Source organism: Cetorhinus maximus, chromosome 14, assembly GCF_964194155.1.
Source record: "Cetorhinus maximus chromosome 14, sCetMax3.hap1.1, whole genome shotgun sequence".
Classification (NCBI taxonomy): domain Eukaryota; kingdom Metazoa; phylum Chordata; class Chondrichthyes; order Lamniformes; family Cetorhinidae; genus Cetorhinus; species Cetorhinus maximus.
In genome coordinates, this window is record NC_135892.1 from 49,046,755 (window position 1) to 49,066,601 (window position 19,847).

Below are 19,847 nucleotides of genomic sequence, written 5' to 3' on the forward strand. Positions count from 1 at the left end.
GAAACTTTAAACAACTGTCATAACCTATATTTTCATTTGGTATGTTTGAGATGCAACTCTGAATTCAGGCATAAAACCGCCAGTTCTTGAGAGGTTTTTCTATCAAACTACATGAGACATTTATTAATTTACACAAGTTAAACGTATACACGTGGCTACAAATTACTACTATCATAACTTTTACCAAATTCGCAAACTAATCTCCACTAAGGCAACAGCAACCCATAGACTTTAAGCAGACACCAGGCAAAGCATTTTCACCTTACAAATTCAAAATGAGATTCCTTTTACTCTGGTTCCTGTGCAGCCAGTTGTAGGCTTACAGCTGCTTTGATGTTACATGCCTCTGCCCTGCAAACACAAAACCGCTCTGTTATACCCAGTACATCTCTTTGAATATAAATTCTCATTGTATCACCAGCCCCTTTGAACTCTACCTCTTCTAACAATAAAACCCCTTTCATAGTACCAATGTTATTAGTAATATAAACATTGCTTGGTCTCTGCTAGCTCGGTGCCAGATTTCACTCCCCTTCTTGAATGCTCTATCCAACAAAATGCAAATGCTCCCTACATCTCTTCATCTCAAAACTAGGATATATCAAAGCATCCAGACTAGCTGGCTTTAATCCAATTAAGACACACCCATAGACTAAATCTCTATTTTTAAAAAAATTCCCAACAATATTATATACATTAGTAGCTTTATGATATCACCCCACTAGGGAAGACACAACATCTATTCACCTTGCAAGCCAGCTGCTGCTTCTGTGGTCAATGGCATTCATGTGAATTCTGGAGCTCTCTTACAAGGGTTGGCAGTGCCAAGCTCATGCCCCTTGTATAGTTGCAGCCATTCCTTTCCAAGCGAATGCTGCAGTCTTAATCCTTTGTCTGGGACATGGTAGGCACTCCATCCCCAAGAACTGCACCCTCACACTTATCCAGTTGTTGATCCCTAAGGGAACCAGGGTGTTGGGTACTCACCCTGGCGGAATGGAGAAGGTTGTTCCTAGAACAGCCAGATTTTCTGGACAACTTCATGGCTCCTCTGCAATCTCCTTGCAGGCTTGCTTGGTTAGGCAAGAACGTGTCCTCCTTCTGTCCCTGAGCAAGAGGACTCCCCCTCCCCACCTTGCCTGAATAGCCTGGAGAAGAACATGCAAGGAGTCATCACTGAACTGTGGGGCTACTTGGGATCTTCCTTCTATCATGCCAACAAGTACATTTCCCCTTTGGATTTCTTCCAATGATGCTGGTGGGTTAGCTGCTCCAAGGCTGCTGGAGGAATGACCGTTCCGAGGTTGGAGGTGTGAGTACCGAGGATGCTTGCAGGCCTGCTTGCTCACAGACTTCTTGCAGGGATGAGTGCTGGAGCAAAGGATGTTTGAATCAAGGCTCGCGTTCTGATGGCCCTTTAAAGATGGAGCCAGCACTTCCTTCCATGTCAGGTGACGACATGCCTGCTAAGTGGGCAGCCATCCTACCTGCCAGCCGTTAATTGGCCAGCCGATGCTGGATTACTAAGGGAAATGGAGTTGATGCGAGAGGGGCATGGCTATTCGCTTCTGGTTCCCCACCAGATCCCATAAAATCTTGGTCCATGGTTCATGTGTCTAACTGCAGGATCTATTTGCATGCTGAAAAAGTGCTCTTGTGGGACAACAAAGTATATTGGAGCCCCAGCACATTGCTTTATGGAGTGGGTGCAAATCTACTCATTTGTTCTGTTACTGATGGATTTTCCTGTCACTTCGACGGATGAGTGTTCAGCAAATAAAAACAGTTTACGGACTACTTTGATATTGTCCCTCATGATGTTAGACCAAATCTCAATCTGCATAGCCGATTGCAAATACTGCATATGTGGTTCACCTGCTCCCTTTGTCACAATGTTAATTATCTAACAAGGAGTGGTGATGTGCCAGCATACCATTTTGAGGAAAGTGCTCTGTTTTAATTCTACAGGGAATACAGTTATTACTAAAAAGGCAGTAGGAATAGCGTTGGCCCTGGTAAGCACTATTCTATGTTGCACAATCACCATGAATGGATAAGTGAAGATAAATGCTGTCTTTCTAAATAGCAGAACACAGCGCAAACGCTTACTCCACCTCACTGAGCAGCTATCTAAAAGCCTTTTCTAACATTAATTGTCATCTTACAAGTTAGCAGTTCCAGGCAATACAGTCTTTTAGTTGGCACAGTAAATGGAAGTGACTCAGATTAAAATTGACTATATACATGGAAAAAGTGCTATAAAAATGAGGATTACAATTTTCTTTGCAGCTTTCATGAAAAATCATTATTTAACTTAATGTAATTTTGTCTTTCAATCCTAATTTTCTTGAAATGGTAGGTGCTGAAAATAAATTCAGGGAATGTGGAAAAAAACACTACAAATGGTAAAAATCAGAAATAAAGCAGCAAGTACTTGAACTACACAGCAGGTTCTTCAATATCTCAAAAAAATGTTTCAGTAGAAACCCTTTGTCAGAATTTTCTGATGAAGGCTTATTAATGAATGTATTAATCTGGATTTTCCCTTTTGAGATATTGGCAGTTGTACTATGTATTTCCAGTACATTTTATTTTTATTTCAGACTGAGGAACTAGGAGTTGCTCAGTTTGACAAAAGCAAGTAGATTGAGTATACCATGTACAGTTGCAGCTAAATTTATCAGTATCTGTAGCTATGCCCTGCTGTCATCTTCCTCCCAAACAGCACTCAAGTTCGCCAGTTATTCAAACAAAAATATTTAAGATATCAATATCAGTCTTAAAAGGTATAATGGCACAGAAAACAGCCCATTTAACACAACAGATCCATCACAGTTGTGGTGGCCCACATGAGCCAAGTTTTGGGGCTAATGATAGTTCTTTGAATTATTAAAAATATTGTTAGCAGCTCTTAAGTTGCTCTGTTACGAACTAAGATTTCACAGTATATTGGAAAGGCTATTATTGGGTAAGAGTGGAACTTTAAACCTTTTTTTTCTTGTTTCCCATATATTTTTCTATGAAAAGCGGAAAGGTCTTCTGGTGGCTTGCTTGTGTCATGACCTAGATCACAGAGGTTACACTAACAGCTATCTACATAAGTTTGACCACCCACTGGCTGCCTTGTACTCCACCTCCACAATGGAGCAGCATCACTTCTCCCAGACAGTTGCTATTTTACAGGTAGGATTATCACAGACATGATTTTTAGAAATACCATTAAACTGCACATAGTAGAAAAACTGTTTTGGAATAAGTCAATTGTGTGTGATATGTGACGTTAAGAATCTATATATGTGTATTAACCTTGATAGCAATAGATCCTTCTTTAATTAACTTATTCTTTCCCAGAACTTCAAAATGTGGGACGATTTACCTCACTCCTACAATCAACAAGTTTTCAAAATCCAAACTGGGAATTGCCAAACCACCAGTTACCAAAATAGATTGACTTTTCCCAATGTTGATGTTATCCTTTAGCATGGGCTTTGGCCATAGGTTCTAACTTTTATCTAGGTTTCTCAATTTAATCAATATAAATAATCACACTTGAAGTGATACATTTTAATATTGTGCTGAAATGTTTCTTTTATGATTATAATGAATTAAGCATCTTAAATTGGTCAAAAAGTGCCATATGTGTAATCAACACAATACTCTAATATTATGTATCTCAAAAACCTCTCTTCAAACAAAACCCAAGTTTGAGAAGACAGAATCTTTAATCTAATTATACTGTTAAGTGGTTTTCACAGTTCAACTCATCTTGTACATAAAGATATTTTGCACACCTATCATTACACTCACTGACATATTAGCAGTAAATCCACACTCTACAAAAGTGCTTTATTAATACCAAAATAAATCTAGCTATAGACTCCATCAAGAGAATATCTATTATGCACCTGAGCTGATATTGTACTGGTATAAAAATTCCTCAAATTGGAATTTCCTCACCTACTTATTTTAATACTCTGAAGTAGAAACCATCAGGTTGTAGAGATTTTCTATCTTAAGTCCGACTATTTTTTCCACTGCCACATTTACTTAAAGGCACTAAGTTCATCCTCTCGACTTATTTTTAGGATCCTTTGTACTGTTAGTATTTTGTCCCCTTTCTCCACTGTGAAAATGTATATGTAGTATGTATTTTCTGCCATTTCTTGATTGTCCAGTATAGTCTTGTTTCTAATTGTGTTTAAAGGACTAACATACCCTTTACCATTATCTTTCCCTTAATATTAAATACTTTTTTTGTCAGCTTTAATATACCTCGCAAGTTCTCTTCATGTTCCCTTTTTCTGTTTATCGCTTTGTTGCTTTTTATACCTCTCCTAGCCTGCTGCTTTTCCACTTTTATTTACATTTGTATGAGCCTTTTCTTTTAGTTTGTAAACAGGCCACTAACCCATGTAATCACCATGGTTACTCAACAACACAAGTGGAACCTTTGATGTTTAGGAACATCTACGTGCTTTGCATCATTCTAAATATTTCTTTGAATAACTCCCACTATTTATCTGTAGGTTTGTCCAGCCCGGTTTATTGTGGTGAGTCCATTTCTCATCTCTTCGAAGCTTGACTTAAAATTAAAACCTTGGTTGTAACACCCCCTTCTTCCCCTCAAGCCGAAAACCAAATTCAATACAGTCACTATTCCCTTGCTGTTGAATCAGTAACTAATTCTGATCCATTACTCATCGCTAAATTTAATATGGCATGTTCACTTGCCTGTCTAAGACAAATTGTTTCTGGAAAATTGTTCCAAGTACATTCTAGAAATTCATTGTTTTTACTACTGGACCTTCTCTTTTCTTTTTTCTTTCACGGGATGTGGGCTTCGCTGGCTGGGCCAGCATTTATTGCCCATTCCCTAATTGCCCTTGAGAAGGTGGTCGTGAGCCACCTTCTTGAACTATCTGATGTAGGTACACCCACAACGCTGCTAGGAAGAGAGTGAAGGAACGGCGACGTAGTTCCAAGTCAGAATGCTGTTTGGCTTGAAGGGGAGCTTTCAGGTGGTGGTGTTCCCATGTGTCTGCTGCCCATGTCCTAAATGGTAGAGATTGTGGGAGTGGAAAATGCTATCGAAGGAGCCTTGGTGAGTTTCTGCAGTGCATTTTGAAGACGGGGCATATGCTGCCACTGTGCATTGGTGGTGGAAGGAGTGACTGTTTAAGGTGGTGGATGAAGTGCCAGTCTAGTGGGCTGCTTTGTCCTGGATGGTATCGAGCTTCTTGAGTGTTTTTGAAGCTGCACTCATCCAGGCAAGTGGAGAGTATTCCATCACACTCCTGACTTGTGCCTTGTAGATGGTGGACAGGCTTTGGGAGTCAAGAGGTGAGTTACTCTCTGCAGAATCCCCAGTCTCTAACCTGGTCTTGTAGCCACAGTATTTATATGGCAGGTCCAGTATAGTTTCTGGTGCATGGTAACCCCCAGGATGTTGATAGTAGGGAATTCAGTGATGAAATTGCCATTGAATATCAAGGGGCGATGGTTATATTCTCTCTTGTTGGAGATAGTCACTGCCTGGCACTTGCAGGGCATGAATGTTACTTACCACTTGTCAGCCCAAGCCTCAATGTGTCCAGGTCTTGCTGCATATGGACATGGACTACTTCATTATCTGAGGAGTCACGAATGATGTTGAACATTGCACAATCATTAGCAAACATCCCCACTTCTGACCTTATGATGGAGGGAAGGTCATTGATGAAGCAGCTGAAGATGGTTGGGCCTCGTACACTACCCTGAGGAATTCCTGCAGTGATGTCCCAGGACTGAGATGATCGACCTCCAATAACCACAACCATCTTCCTTTCTGCTGGATATAACACCAACCAGTGGAGAGTTTTTCCCCTGATTCCCATTTACTTCAGTTTTGCTAGGACTCCGTGGTGTCAAACTCAGCCAAATATCAAGGGCAGTCATTCTCACCTCACCTCTTGAGTTCAGCTCCTTTGTCCATATTTGAACCAAGGCTGTAATGAGGTCCGGGGCTGAGTGGCTCTGGTGGAACCCAAACTTAGTGTCAATATGCAGATTATTGCTGAGTAATTGCCACTTGATAGCACCGTCGATGACACCTTCCATTACTTTGCTGATGATTGAGGGTAGACTGTTGGGACAGTATCTGACCAGATTAAATTTGTCTTCCTTTTTGTGGACAAAATCAGGGATTGCCATTTGCTCCCAAGAGCTGCTGGCCAATCAAAAGGCCAGCCACTCAGCAGAGCCACTGGGAGTGGTGGCCACTGTTGGTCTGCACCTGGGGGAAGAGCGCACATCAATGGATATGCACCCTTGCAACCAGGTAAGCGGAGTCTGGGGCCACCGGGGCCAGTCAGGCAGGCTAGACGAGTAAGTAGGGGAGCACAGGCAGTGCCATTGACATGGGGGCATCCATTGCTGCCGGGGGACCCCTCTGTGATTCAAAGAGTGCCTGAAAAAGACCACCTCACCTGCCAGAGCCTGCTGGGAGGCCACCAGCAACGACCTGGCAATCTCCACACACTTCTAAGAGCCTCTGCTGCTGGTTAAGTACCAGCGGAGGCAGGAAGAGGCCATTAATTAGCCAATATGTTGCTCAATTGGGCTCCAAGCAGAAAGCCATCCCCAACACAAGTCTGCCACAGGCACAATACATGATGGACACTCCACCCACCATCTTCTTGGATCATTTTACAGCCTCTCCCGCCTCTTAGCCCATCCATAAAGACCTAGAAAAATCCATGCCTAAGTTTCACCTGAGGCAGCTTCAGCAGTGGAAGGATTTCATTAGAGGTCAGATAATAAATCAAGAGGAACCAAGGGTGATACCCTCAAAAGTACAAAGTTGCAGCTAATTATTGGTTCTTCAAGAGACCTAAAGCAACTCTATTTTAGAAGAATTGATAGGAACAATAATTTCATTGCACTACTGAATGGCACCCAAAAGAAAAATATGTAGTGATTTAACTATTGAACCAATTGGAGACTGAATGTTGTGTGCACTGGGTTTGGAGGTTTCAAGTACTGGAAGATGGAAGTTAGAGCCATGGGGCTGAATCTTCCGCTCCGGGACTAAATCCCATGGCAAGGTCAGGAAGTCAGAGGGACTGTAGCAGGAAAACCTGCCAAATCATGCCATGTTGGCTCATTAATTATGCAACTGCAAGGTTCACTTTGAATCTTGTGAATGATCAGGCACCGTATTTAAAAGGCATCCGGAAAGGCCTTCGTTAACGAGACCAGAACCCTGGAGGAAGGATGAGCAGGTGAAGGCAGCACCCTCCGGCTCCCTCTTCAACGATGCCTCCCTGGAGCATCTCCTCAAGTCCATGCAGGAAAGGAGGAACATCCTCTTCCCCAGGGATGGCCGCATGGGACCGTCTAATCTGACCATGGGACCTTGGTGGAGGTTGCCAGAGTGGTCAGTGCTGGTGGGGTCCAGAGGAAGGCTACGCTGCAGTGTAGAAATAGGTCAATGATCTCATCCACTCTGCTAGGGTAAGTGAAACTTCCACTGACTGGGCTTACATTTACATTAGTCTTTTTCCCTTATGTATCTTTCAGCTGCTAGGAATGTGAAAAGAATATAGCCCTGTATACTCTGCCACTTCTCCTCTGCACTTCTATTTTCTCCCTCTGACATTGGGGTGTGGATACTTTCAACTTTACTTTCCCTTATTTTGGAATGCCTAATACCCCAAAATAACACCACTCATTTTGTAATTCTGTCATAGGACGTGGATGTTACTGTCTAGGCCAGCACTTTTGTTGCCCATCCCTAAATGTCTTGAGAAGGTGGTGAGGTGCTACCGTTTTGAACCCCTGCAGTCCATGTGCTGTGCTGTAAGGGAGGCAACTGCAGGATTCTCACCCAGCCACAGTCAAGAGACAGCTAAGGATTGTGGAGTAGAGGGCAACTTGGAAATGCTGCTGTTCCCATGCGCCTGCTGCCCTTGCCCATTTAGCTGGTAGAGCTCAGGGGTTTGGAAGGCGATATCAAAGAAGCCTTGGTGAGTTGCTGCCACTCTGTGTCGGTGCTGGAGGGACTGAATGTTGAAGGTGGTGGGTGGGGTGCCAGTCAAACGGGCTGCTTTGTCCTGGATGCTGTCAAGATGGTTCAGTCTTTTTGGGCGGAATCATCCCAGATTTGCAGTAAATGCGCCAGTGGGCGGGAAAAAGGACATTTTGCCCGCTGGCTGCAATGGCAGGTTTTCGCACTGTATCATCCCAATCCCACCTCATTAATCATGCATTCCCGGGAAACATGCCATTTCGCTGGCAGGCAGCCTCCAATTTGCTCGCCACACTGTCACCTTGCCACTTCCTCACGCCAGGAGCTATGTTTAAAGTGCAGACGTGCGCACACCTCTCAGTGCGTCCAGCCCAGGACTGTTCCACAGAAGACATGACCCTGAAAGGCAAGAAGACTTCAGCCCTCCCGATTCAGTGACACATTCCTGGGACATCTTCTGGACACAGTTGGAGCCCGCCGCGATGTCCTCTACCCCCACACTGGCCGTAGCAGGCCCATTAGTGTCACCACTCCAGCTTGGGAGGCAGTGGCAGTGGTAGTGGTGGTCAGTGTCAATGCTGCACAGAAAAGGTTCACCATTCAGTACAGAAAGAGGATGAATGATCTCATCCGTGCCACCAGGGTAAAGCAACCATCTCATCACTCTAAACTCACACACTCACAAGCCCGGCAGGCTATATGGAGTCAGGAAGGCAGTTAGTAGCCACAGCATTAGGGGCCTGCTCATCAAACTTGCTCACAACCCATCTGCCTTTATGGAGGAAAAGACAGCCCACAACAGAAAGAAGAGAGAGAAGACGTCAGAGCTTCAACCCCTCGCTCAATTTGAACAGCAGGTGGTGGAACTCACAGAGGAGGACAGAAACGTGCCTGTGCCGAGGGTGAGGTTGGCCTCTCCTAACAATTTAGTGAGGAAGCATGAATTAATGCTAAAACTTCAGAAGGTGGTTGATGCGTGCAATGCTTGAGACAGACCAGGCAGTCACTCATCCCCTTTTCTCCATTCCAGGGGCCAGCTGTAAGAGGTGGAGGCCAAGGTCCCCCTCAGAAGAAAGCCCCATCCCCAGCCCACCTCAGAAGAAGAGGGCAACAAGGAACAATTCTCATCTGTAGAGTCATCACAGCGTTCACCTCCACCCTCCAACAGCAGAGACACACACCTCGGCAGGTTATAGTTCCTGTATAGGCTCAGGCTCACAATCTGGTGGACACCTCACATATGTGTGTCCACAGCAGGCAGAGGCGGTGAAAGCCAAGGGGTGGAATTTTTTGGTGCCCCTCGTGGCGGGTTTAATGGCGGGCGGGGGGAACTATGCGGTGGGAGCTCAAAAATCGGATTCCTGCCACATAAAATGCAAAGAGATCTTCAGCTCCCATCTGCCATGGCAGGTTGTAATTGCTGCCGGAGGGCGGTGTGAAACCAATTTGCATCCTGTTAATGGGATGCAGATGAAGACCCAACCGGAATTGCCACCCACCACCCCCCCGCTCAATCGTCTGAGCCACCAAAGGGAAATCACGCCAGCATGGCATGTAAAAGTTGAGCCCTGGAAGAAGTTGCTGGCTGAAGACTCTGAACCCTGGAATAAGTTGCTGGCTGAAGACCTGAACCCTTGGGGCTGCTCAGAGAGATGAGGAGAAGATGGAGACCCCAAGGGTTCAGGTCTTCAGCCAGCAACTTCTTCCAGGGTTCAGAGTCTTCAGCCAGCAACTTCTTCCAGGGTTCAGAGTCTTCAGCCAGCAACTTCTTCCAGGGCTCAGGTCTTCAACCAGCAGACGGAAGGCTGTAAGCGATACTGGTGGGCGATGAGGATCTGTGCTGGAGAATGGAAATAGACAGGGAGGAGAGGAATGAAGAGGTGGGGCGGGTGTGGATGCCTAGAGAGGGGCAGGGGAGGGTGGGGGTGGTAAGGGAAAGAGGGAGATGCTGCGGAAGTTGTGAAATGGGTGAGCTGGTATGGAGTGGGAGGGTGGAATGGGCCATGTTGGAGTGTGGATGGGGAGGCGATGCAGAGGTTTGAGGGGGCATGGGGCGTGTTGAGGTATGAAGGGGCATAGGGAGTTGTAGAGGTGTGGATGGGCATGGAGAGTGTAGGGGGGATCAGTGGAGTCAATGGTGGATTCCTGGGGGGGCATACTGAGGGTACCAGTGGTAGGACAAGATGGTAACATAAGAAATAGATATTTCAAAAATCTATATACCTCCTCTTTAAATATTTTCAGTGATCTAGCCTCCACAACTCTCTGGGGTACAGAATTCCAGACATTCACTATCCACTGAGAGAAGAAATTCCTTCGCATCTCAGTTTTAAATGAGTGATGCCTTATTCTGTAACTATGTCCTCTAGTTCGAGACTCCCCCACTAGTGACGGTTAAAGGGGGCACTGGGAGTCGGTAGGATGGGAGGATGAGGGTGCGGCAATGTCGAGTAAAGGGGTGCTGAGGGTTGTTGGAGAGGTTGTGGAAGGTGACGCGGATTCAGGGGATCGACAGAATGACAGGGGATTTTATGTTCATTGTGGGGATGTTATGTTCGGGAAGGTGGGGAGCTTCTGCATTTACCTGAAGGTCATGGGGGAGGGTTGAAGGGTGACTGTGGGGAGGTCGAAAGTCATAGAGTCATACATGCCTACAGCATAGAAATAGATCCTTCGGCCCATCGAGTCTGCGCCAGTCAAACAAGGACCTAACTATTCTAATCCCATTTTCCAACACTAGGCCCATAGCCTTGTATGCCATGGTATCACAAGTCCACATCCTAATACTTCTTAAATGTTATGAAGGTTTCTGCCTCTACCATCCTTTCAGCAGTGAGTTCCAGATTCCCACCACCCTCTGAGTGACAGAATTCTTCCTCACATCCCCTCTAAACCTCCTGCCCCTTACCTTAAATCTATGCCCCCCTGGTTGTTGATCCATCCACCAAGGGGGAAAGTTCCTTCTTATCTATCCTATCTATGCCCCTCATCATTTTATACATCCCAATCATGGCCCCCCGCAATCTCCTCTGCTCCAGGGAAAATAACCCCAGTCTATCCAATCTCTCCTCATACCTAAAACTCCCCAGCCCAGGCAACAACTTGGTAAATGTCCTCTGCACTCCCTCTAGTGCAATCACATCCTTCCTATAATGCAAATTCCAGAACTGCACGCAATACTCTAGCTGTGGCCTAACCAGCATTTTACACAGTTCCAGCATAACCTCCCTGCTCTTATATTCTATGCCTCGGCTAATAAAGGCAAGTATTGCATATGCCTTCTTAACCACCTTATCTACCTACCCACTACCTTAAGGGACCGGTGGACATGCACACCAAAGTCCCTCTGATCCTCGGTACTTCCCAGGGTCCTACCATTCATCGTGTATTCCCATGCCTTGGTTGTCCTACATCACCTCACACTTATCCGGATTAAATTCCATTTGCCACTGATCAGCCCATCTGACCAGCCCGTCTATACCCTCCTGTAATCTAAGGGTACCCTCCTCACTATTTACCACCCCACCAATTTTCGTGTTATCCGCGAACTTACTGATCAACCCTCCTACATTCAAGTCTAAATCGTTTATATATACCACGAACAGCAAGGGACCCAACACCGATCCCTGTGGAACCCCACTGGACACAGGCATTCAGTCACAAAAACACACCTCGACCATCACCCTCTGCTTCCTGCCACTCAGCCAATTCTGGATCCAATTTGCCAAATTGCCTTGGATCCCATGGGCTCTTACCTTCATTATCAGTCTCCCATGCGGGACCTTATCAAAAGCCTTGCTGAAGTCCAAGTAGACTACGTCAAATGCATTGCCCTCATCTACACACCTGGTCACCTCTTCGAAAAATTCAATCAAATTGGTCAGACATGACCTCCCCTTATCAAAACCATGTTGACTATCCTTGATTAATCCCTGCCTCTCCAAGTGTACATTAATCCTGTTCCTCAGAATTGCTTCCACTAGTTTCCCCACCACTGAGGTTAGACTGACTGGCCTGTAGTTCCCTGGTTTATCCCTTCCTCCCTTCTTGAATAACGGTACCACATTGGCTGTCCTCCAGTCCTCTGGCACCTCTCCTGTGGCCAGAGAGGTATTGAAAATTATTGCCAGCGCCCCTGCTATCTCCTCCCTTGCCTCACTCAACAGCCTGGGATACATTTCATCTGGGCCTGGAGATTTATCTACTTTTAAGCCTGCCAGACCACTTAGAACCTCCTCCCTTTCTATGCTAATTTCTTTAATCATATCACAGTCCTTCTGCTGATTTCCATACCCACGTCGTCCCTCTCACTTATGAACAACGACACAAAGTATTCATTTAGAACCCTACCTACTTCTTCCGGCTCCACACACAAATTACCACTATAGCCCTTAATGGGCCCTACTCTTTCCCTAGTTATCCTCTTACTCTTCAAGTACTTGTAAAATAACTTTGGACTTTCCTTTATTTTAACCTGCCAATGATTTTTCATGCCCCCTTTTTGCTCTCCTAATTTCCTTTTTAAGCTCCCCCCTACACATTCTATACTTCTCTAGGGTTTCCGCTGTTTTGAGCCCTCAGTATCTGCCATAAGCCTTTCTTTTTCTCTTTATCCAATCCTGTATATCCCTCGACATCCAGGGTTCCCTGGATTTGTTGGTCCCACCCTTTATCTTTACTGGAATATGTTGGCCCTTTACTCTCCCTATTTCCTTCTTGAATGAGTCCCACTGCCCTGATGCAGATTTACCTAAAAGTAGCTGCTCCCAGTCCACTCTGGCTAAATCATATCTGAACTTATTAAAATCAGCCTTCCCCCAACTTAGAACTCTGATTTCTGGCCCATCCTTGTCCTTTTCCATAACAACCTTGAATCTAACGGAGTTATGATCACTATCTGCAAAATGTTCTCCCAGCAATACCTCTACCACTTGCCCGGCTTCATTCCCTAAAATTAAGTCCAAAACCGCCCCCTCTCTTGTAGGGCCTTCTACATACTGGCTTAAAAAGCTCTCCTGGATGCATTTTAAGAATTCTGCTCCCTTTAAGCCCATCACACTATTACTAACCCAGTTAATGTTGGGGAAGTTGAAATCCTCCACTATTACTATCCTATTATGTTTACACTTCTCTGAAATGTGCCTACATATCTGCTCTTCTATTTCTCTTTGACTGTTTGGGGGCCTAAAGTACACTCCCAGCAATGTGATTGCTCCTTTTTTGTTTTTCAGTTCTACCTATATGGCTTCATTTGAGGAGCCTTCTAAGATGTCATCCCTCCTTACTGCTGTAGTTGATTCCTTGATCAATATTGTGGTACCCCTCTTTTCCCTCCTTCCCTGTCTCGCCTGAAGACCCTATATCCTGGAATATTGAGCTGCCACTGCTGCCCCTCTCTCAACATGTCTCTGTGACAACAATGACATCACACTTGCATGTGTTAATTTGTGCCCTCAACTCATCCGCCTTATTCGTCAGACTTCTTGCATTAAAATAAATACCTTCCAACCTTGCCAAACTCCCTTGTGCCTTAACTGGCCTTTCATTTCTATGCCTTCCGGACTCACTTGCTCTCTCTTCTAATTTTGGCTGTGCATCTCCCCCTGCTGAACCTCCTCTCAGGATCCCATCCCCCTGCCAAGTTAGTTTAAACCCTCCGTAACAGCACCAGCAAACCTTCCCGCAAGGATGTTGGTCCCATTCCAGTTCAGGTGCAACCCGTCCGCCTTGTACAGGTCCCACCGCCCCCAGAAACAGTCTCAAAGTCCCAGAAATCTAAAGCCCTTCCTCCTGCACCATCTCTCCAGCTACGCATTCATCTGGACTAACCTCCTATTTCTATACTCACTAGCACGTAGTATCCAGAGAATCCTACCTTCGAGGTCCTGTTTTTTAATCTGCTTCCTAGCTCCCTAAATTCTGCTTGCAGGACCTCATCCCTCTTTCTACCTATGGCGTTGGTACCAATATGTACCATGGTCTCTGTCTGTTTGCCCTCCCCCTTTAGAATGCTCTGCAGCTATTCAGTGACATTCTTGACCCTGGCACCAGGGAGGCAACATACCATCCTGGAGTCACGTCTATGGCCGCAGAAACGCCTGTCTGCTCCCCTTACTATCAAGTCTCCTACCACTATTGTTCTTCCCCTCTTTTTCTTCCCCTCCTGTGCAGCTGAGTCACTCACAGTGTCATGAGCGTGGCTGCACTCCCCAGAGGAACCGTCACTCTCACTGTTTTCCAACACAGAAAAACGGTTCTCGAGCGAGATGCACCCTGAAGATTTCCTGACACCTTTCTTCTAACTGATGGCCACCCAGTCCCTCTCAGTCTGACTTCTGTAAGCTGTGGGGTGACCATGTCTAAAAACGTGCTATCCATGAAGCTCTCAGCCCCGCGGATGCACCCCAGTGCCTCCAGCTGCCGCTCAAGCTCCAAAACTCGGAGCTCAAGTAGCTGCAGCTGGTGGCAGTTCCTGCACACGTGGTTGGTCAGAGCGCAAGGAACGTTTAGGACTTCCCACATGTTGTATGCAGTACATAACACAGGACTGAGCTGCCCTGCCATGCCTCTAGTTGAAAAAAACCCTTTAAGTTAAATACAGTAAAAAAGTTAAATTATTTATGTACTTTAAATAAAAACTAGAACTCTTACCTTTCCTTGGCTTAATCTATTTTCAGCTGGAGAAAAAACTGGAGAAAAACACTTACCCACTGCTCACCTTGCAGCTCTCACTTTTATGCTGACGTCACTTTTTGAAGCTTCCCCACACTCGCGCTGGTTCTGATCTCTCTGCCACTCTCTCACGCTGTCTTGTGATGTCACTCTTGTTTTTTTTTGTAAAAATATACTTTATTCATAAAAAATCTTCAATCACATTCAAAACCATTTCAAAAACAACATTACAAGGGTACAATCCAGGTTAAACTTTTACAAAATGTATCACCAGGTGCATCAGTACAAACAATATTACAATCATTTACAGCCTTTCATTTTGATCTGTACAGCCCGAGGGGCTCTAAACAGTTCCCAGTCTCTCGGTGCGCTGTGGTAGAAAGGTCTTAGACAGCGACCCTTCCCCATTGCGCCTTGGCGGCAGCTGCCCCAAGCTTTTTTTTTTGTAAAAATATACTTTATTCATAAAAAATCTTCAATCACATTCAAAACCATTTCAAAAACAACATTACAAGGGTACAATCCAGGTTAAACTTTTACAAAATGTATCACCAGGTGCATCAGTACAAACAATATTACAATCATTTACAGCCTTTCATTTTGATCTGTACAGCCCGAGGGGCATGTCACTCTTGTTATTTTTAACAAGAACTGACTGCAGGACACTCTTCCCAGACTGCTTCACTGTGATGCTGACTGCAGGACACTCTTCCCAGATTGCTTCACTGCGATGCTGACTGCAGGACACCCTTCCCAGACTCCCAGGAAAGTGATTCCTTGGGGGCTCTATGGATGTGTTGGGGGCTTGTGTGGGTAATGCGGGCAAGGGAAAAGGTATTAGACTCTACTTCAAATATTACTCACACCATGGCTGCTCGCAACCATACAGAGCCTCGTGGTGAGGATCTCGAGATGCTTCATAGGAGTTGGCATCAGGGGTGGACGGAGATGCCGGTCAGCTCAACTGGACAACTGAAGGGGAATCCCAGCATGTGTTACTTACAATGCTAGGGCATTGGGACAGATGAGAGTGAGAAGGGCAAAGGCTCAACGTGCGTAGGAGCCTTCTTGCACATGGCTCTCAAGGGCCCTGGCAAAGAACTTTGCCTCCCTTAGCATACATGATTCCAGGGTGCATGGTGGGGGGTCGGGGCAACGGTGGTACACACAGGCTTAAGGACATATCACAAATAAACCACATCAGACATGATTAAATTGCACATGAACTATACTTACAAAAGTGTGATATGTGTAACAATCAGTGCACCCATGAAACCATTAGTCAATTCAAAACTTGTTAATTTTTCCTTCCCTATCACTTCTTCTAGGTGCTCTCCTGACATCCGCAGCAGGGGTGGAGGCAGCCTGCTGACCAGTTTGCCATGTTGTCTTAGATGACTTTGGCAGCTGTCCTTTGGAGACCCAACACCTGGAGGGCACTGGCTTACTTTGACTGTAGGGGCAACTGCTTCCCCTACAGTCAAAGAGAACAAGACTGAAGGGGTCACAGGCAAGGGGGATTCAGAAGAGACGGACACCCTCAGAGAGCCCTGAATGGAGGTGCCGAAGTGCCCAACTGCTGCTCCTCCTCCCTTTGAGAGCCCAAAGGCCCCTGCCTGACTCCTTGATGGGGAGGGGCATTTCAGGGAGGTTGAGGTGCCCCATCCCCCTCTTGCATAGCCACTGCAGAAGCTCACCCTTGACCACCGTGATGGTGTGCAGGTCTGCTCACATCTCTGGCAGAATCTGCTCGATCAGGTTCTCCGTGGAGTCCACCATCCTCTCCATGGACTCTGCCCTCCCCATGGAGACCTCCATGCATGCATAGGTCGGCACCTTCATCGGCCAGAAGGCGGACGGACTCCTCCGACTCACGTGCCACCCTGTTGAGGATCTCCAACCGCCTCTGCCTGATGTTCCCCCGCCTCTTGGTGCCTCTCCAGCATCTCTGAAATGGTCGATTCCAGCGGCCTGTCATCCCGATGGGCGTGAACCTTGCAGATACCTCATTCCCAGTGCAAGTGTTGGTGAGCTTGGCTGACCCTGTCTCCTCCTGCTTCAGATATATGTCCATGCAGTGACCACCAGAATGTGAGACCCTTCCTAAACTAGAATTAATACCCACCGAGATGTATGTCTCTGGGCTGGTGGAAGAATTAGGTGTCTGCTGTGACGCATCTACAGATGCACTTCCTTCATCAGTGATGTCCTCGCTCCTCTCTGGGCTTGTGTACATGTTGGACCAGGCTCCCTCAGTTTCAGGTCTTGACCTCTCCCTGGTGGCACCTGTAGGTGAGAGAGGAGCGCGTGAGTGACTGCATGATCTGCCTCTAGCATGGAGGCACCCTTGACCTTGAGGTTTCTATGACATGCATGGATCCTTAATGGATGGAGGCCACAAGCCAATCTCTCCATCTCCGACGGATCTGTCCCACTCCACGCCTGCCAGCTAGGCTGCCCACTCCTTGAAATCGTCTCCTGTCTTCTCTCTCTCTGTCCGATTATGGCTTAACTTTTCCTGTGGGAAGAAAGAAGTTGGGGTTGAGAGCATTTGGGTTTCGTATATCTTTCAAATAACCCACTGGATTGTGAGCCATGGGATTGATGCACTGCAGGTTGTCCAGAAGTGTTCCGTACCAGCGCCCTCCAGAGCAGTGAGCCCATGCAGATATAAGGATAAGGATCAGAGAGGCATGCTGTTAGCGATGCTTTTAGTGCCCTCAATGCCCGAGCCCCTTACACCCCTCCCCGCACCTCCCAGACAGCATGTAAGCCCTCTGTGTGGAAGGGAGAGGGATTCACAGTGGCTCCTCCACCTGCAGAGTAGTGGGGCTATGAGGCATGACCTTATCACGTTGCCACTGAGGCCCATGTCCCTGTACCTTTCATTGAGATGAGTGTGAGCAGTTGAGGGTTCACTTACCCTGGCAGCGCGGATGAGGTCATTTATTCTTTATCGGCACTGCAGGGCAGTCCTCTGCTGGAGGCCCTGGATACTGACTCCCCTGGAGACTTGCTCCCATGCAGGGTTCATATCCCTGCTCGGCCTCTTCTTCCCATCCAGTGGATAGAGAACGTCCCTCCTGGCCTTCACTTGGCCGAGCAGGACGCTCAGGGAGGTGTCGCTGAACTTGGGCGCCAGAGGTCCCTCGGTCCTCTTCTGGCCATCTCCTCAATCAGCTTGGTGGGTAAGTTGCTGTCTGGAAGCCTTTTAAATATGGTGCCCAGATATGACAACGGGGCATACGCCATCCAGCCCGCCCCACCACACAGAATGTAGGGAAACTCCCAACTTCATAATTAATGACACTGGTGTCACAAGATATGGTAAGAATTCCCAGCGGCCTCTGCAGCAGGAAACACTCCCCATCCACATCCCTGCCCCCGCCACGGTACTTAGTCCCGGAAGGGAAAATTCTGTCCAAGGTCTCTGGCACTCCGAGGACTGCTGGAGAAGAGGCACCTACTAAGTCCTAGTCAGATGACGAGCCTCTGGAAATGGCCAAAGACAAATTGCTGGAGATTCAAAGAGAAGCAGGGGAACACCCGTCAGGGGTGCCAGAAGCCCTCAACAGAGTGACACGAGAGTTTGAGAAGCCCATCCACGTGCCCTCTGAAGTAGTGGCCCTGGCATCTGAGAGCATCAAAGTCTCCATGTGGATGATGGTGGTCACCATGGAGACCCAGGTCCAATAGAATGCACAGTTTTTGGAGTATCGGCACTCGGACCCGCACAACATCACAGAGGCCCTGGCTGAGTTCCAGCGGTGCCTAGGCGAGAGGAGGGCAGCGCACCTCGACCTCCCTCAGGAGCCCCTTCTCCCCAAGGAGTCAGGAAGGGGCCCTCAGGCACCAAAGGGAGGAAGAGCCAGACACCCCAGGGGCATCCACCCAGGGCACTCCAAGGTTGTCCAGGTGCTCCAAATCTGCTCTGCTTGTGACTCCAGCTGGTCAGGCAGAGGAAGGTGCACCTGCTCCTGAGCAGGAGACCCAAAAAGGGCCGGGGACCTCCAGAGGACACCTGCCATTGTCATCACAGACAAAAGGGCATAGTAGTCAGTAGGCTGCCTTCACCTCTGCTGTAGATGTTGGGAATGCACTAAGATGAAGTGATAGGGTTAGATAAGTTAGGAAGTTCTGAATACACACTGGTGGCACAGGTGTACAATCATTGTATATAGTTTTGGCACTTGCACTGCTTGGAAGTTTCCTGGAATTTGTGTTGCTGGTAGATGCTTTAAGGTAAGCATACATTCATCCCTTCCTGGCGAACGACACTCTGGGGGACCAAGGATGTATCTCCCTCCCCCTTATACATGCCAGCGCATGGATCCATGGCTCTTTGGCAAGGCTGATGAGAGCCTTGTTTGAGAAGCCACCCTCTCATGCAAGTCCGATTGCCTCCACAACCCTGGTGCGTCTACAGACTGCCCATTCCCTTGTCATAGTGCAAAGTCTTTCCAAGTGCGGCCTTGTCATGCATGACCATGAACCTGGGAGGATGGAGGTTTGTATTCACAAGCTGGCAGCCATTCCCTGTCATGGCCCTCGTGGCAATACATCTCCATCCCACCCTTCATCTCTCAGGCTGACAACAGCCAAGGGCTTATGGCTCAGAACATAAGTGACAGCTGAACACCTTGCTGGGATCTTGTATCTTTGAGAACCCTCTGGGCCAGGCTCCCTGCCTTGTTGGATTCACCATATTGTTAGGATTTCAAATGACCGCAGTAATCATTGTTCTCATTATTATCAGGGTGCTCCTTTAATTGTCCAGTTGTGCTTACCTTGAGCTCCACCAACCTGAGAGGACCCTCCTCCCAATTGACTTTTCTATATTTGAACATTGAGGGCGTCACCGTTTTACTGAGCTGTCTTGGTCAGGATGGTACACATCAGGTTTCGCACCTGTTCAACTACCTTTCACCCTTCCCCTGTCACCCATCAACTTTCCCCTGTTACCATCAACCCCATACAACGTTATGTTTAACCTCCCTTCTGTTACCCTTGAGCTTCCCCCCATCACCCTGGACATATATACATACAAACTAGGAGCAGGAGTGGACCCTATTATAATAGCACCACAAATGCCATCCCCCTCCCACGGAGCCCTTACCCATCACCATTCCCATGCCCACCTGACCCTGCCCACTCCCCTTATCTGTGGGAC

The 19,847-nt window shown here is 46.9% G+C and overlaps 1 protein-coding gene across 1 annotated transcript in view; it reads left to right on the forward strand.

Annotated features, from left to right (window-relative positions):
- pde10a (phosphodiesterase 10A) overlaps positions 1-19,847 on the forward strand; it is a 484,537-nt gene that overhangs the window by 400,212 nt on the left and 64,478 nt on the right. The window contains exon 17 of the mRNA XM_078557603.1: positions 3,028-3,183. Coding sequence (XP_078413729.1) covers positions 3,028-3,183 — 156 coding nt within the window. The remainder of the gene's footprint in view (positions 1-3,027; positions 3,184-19,847) is intronic.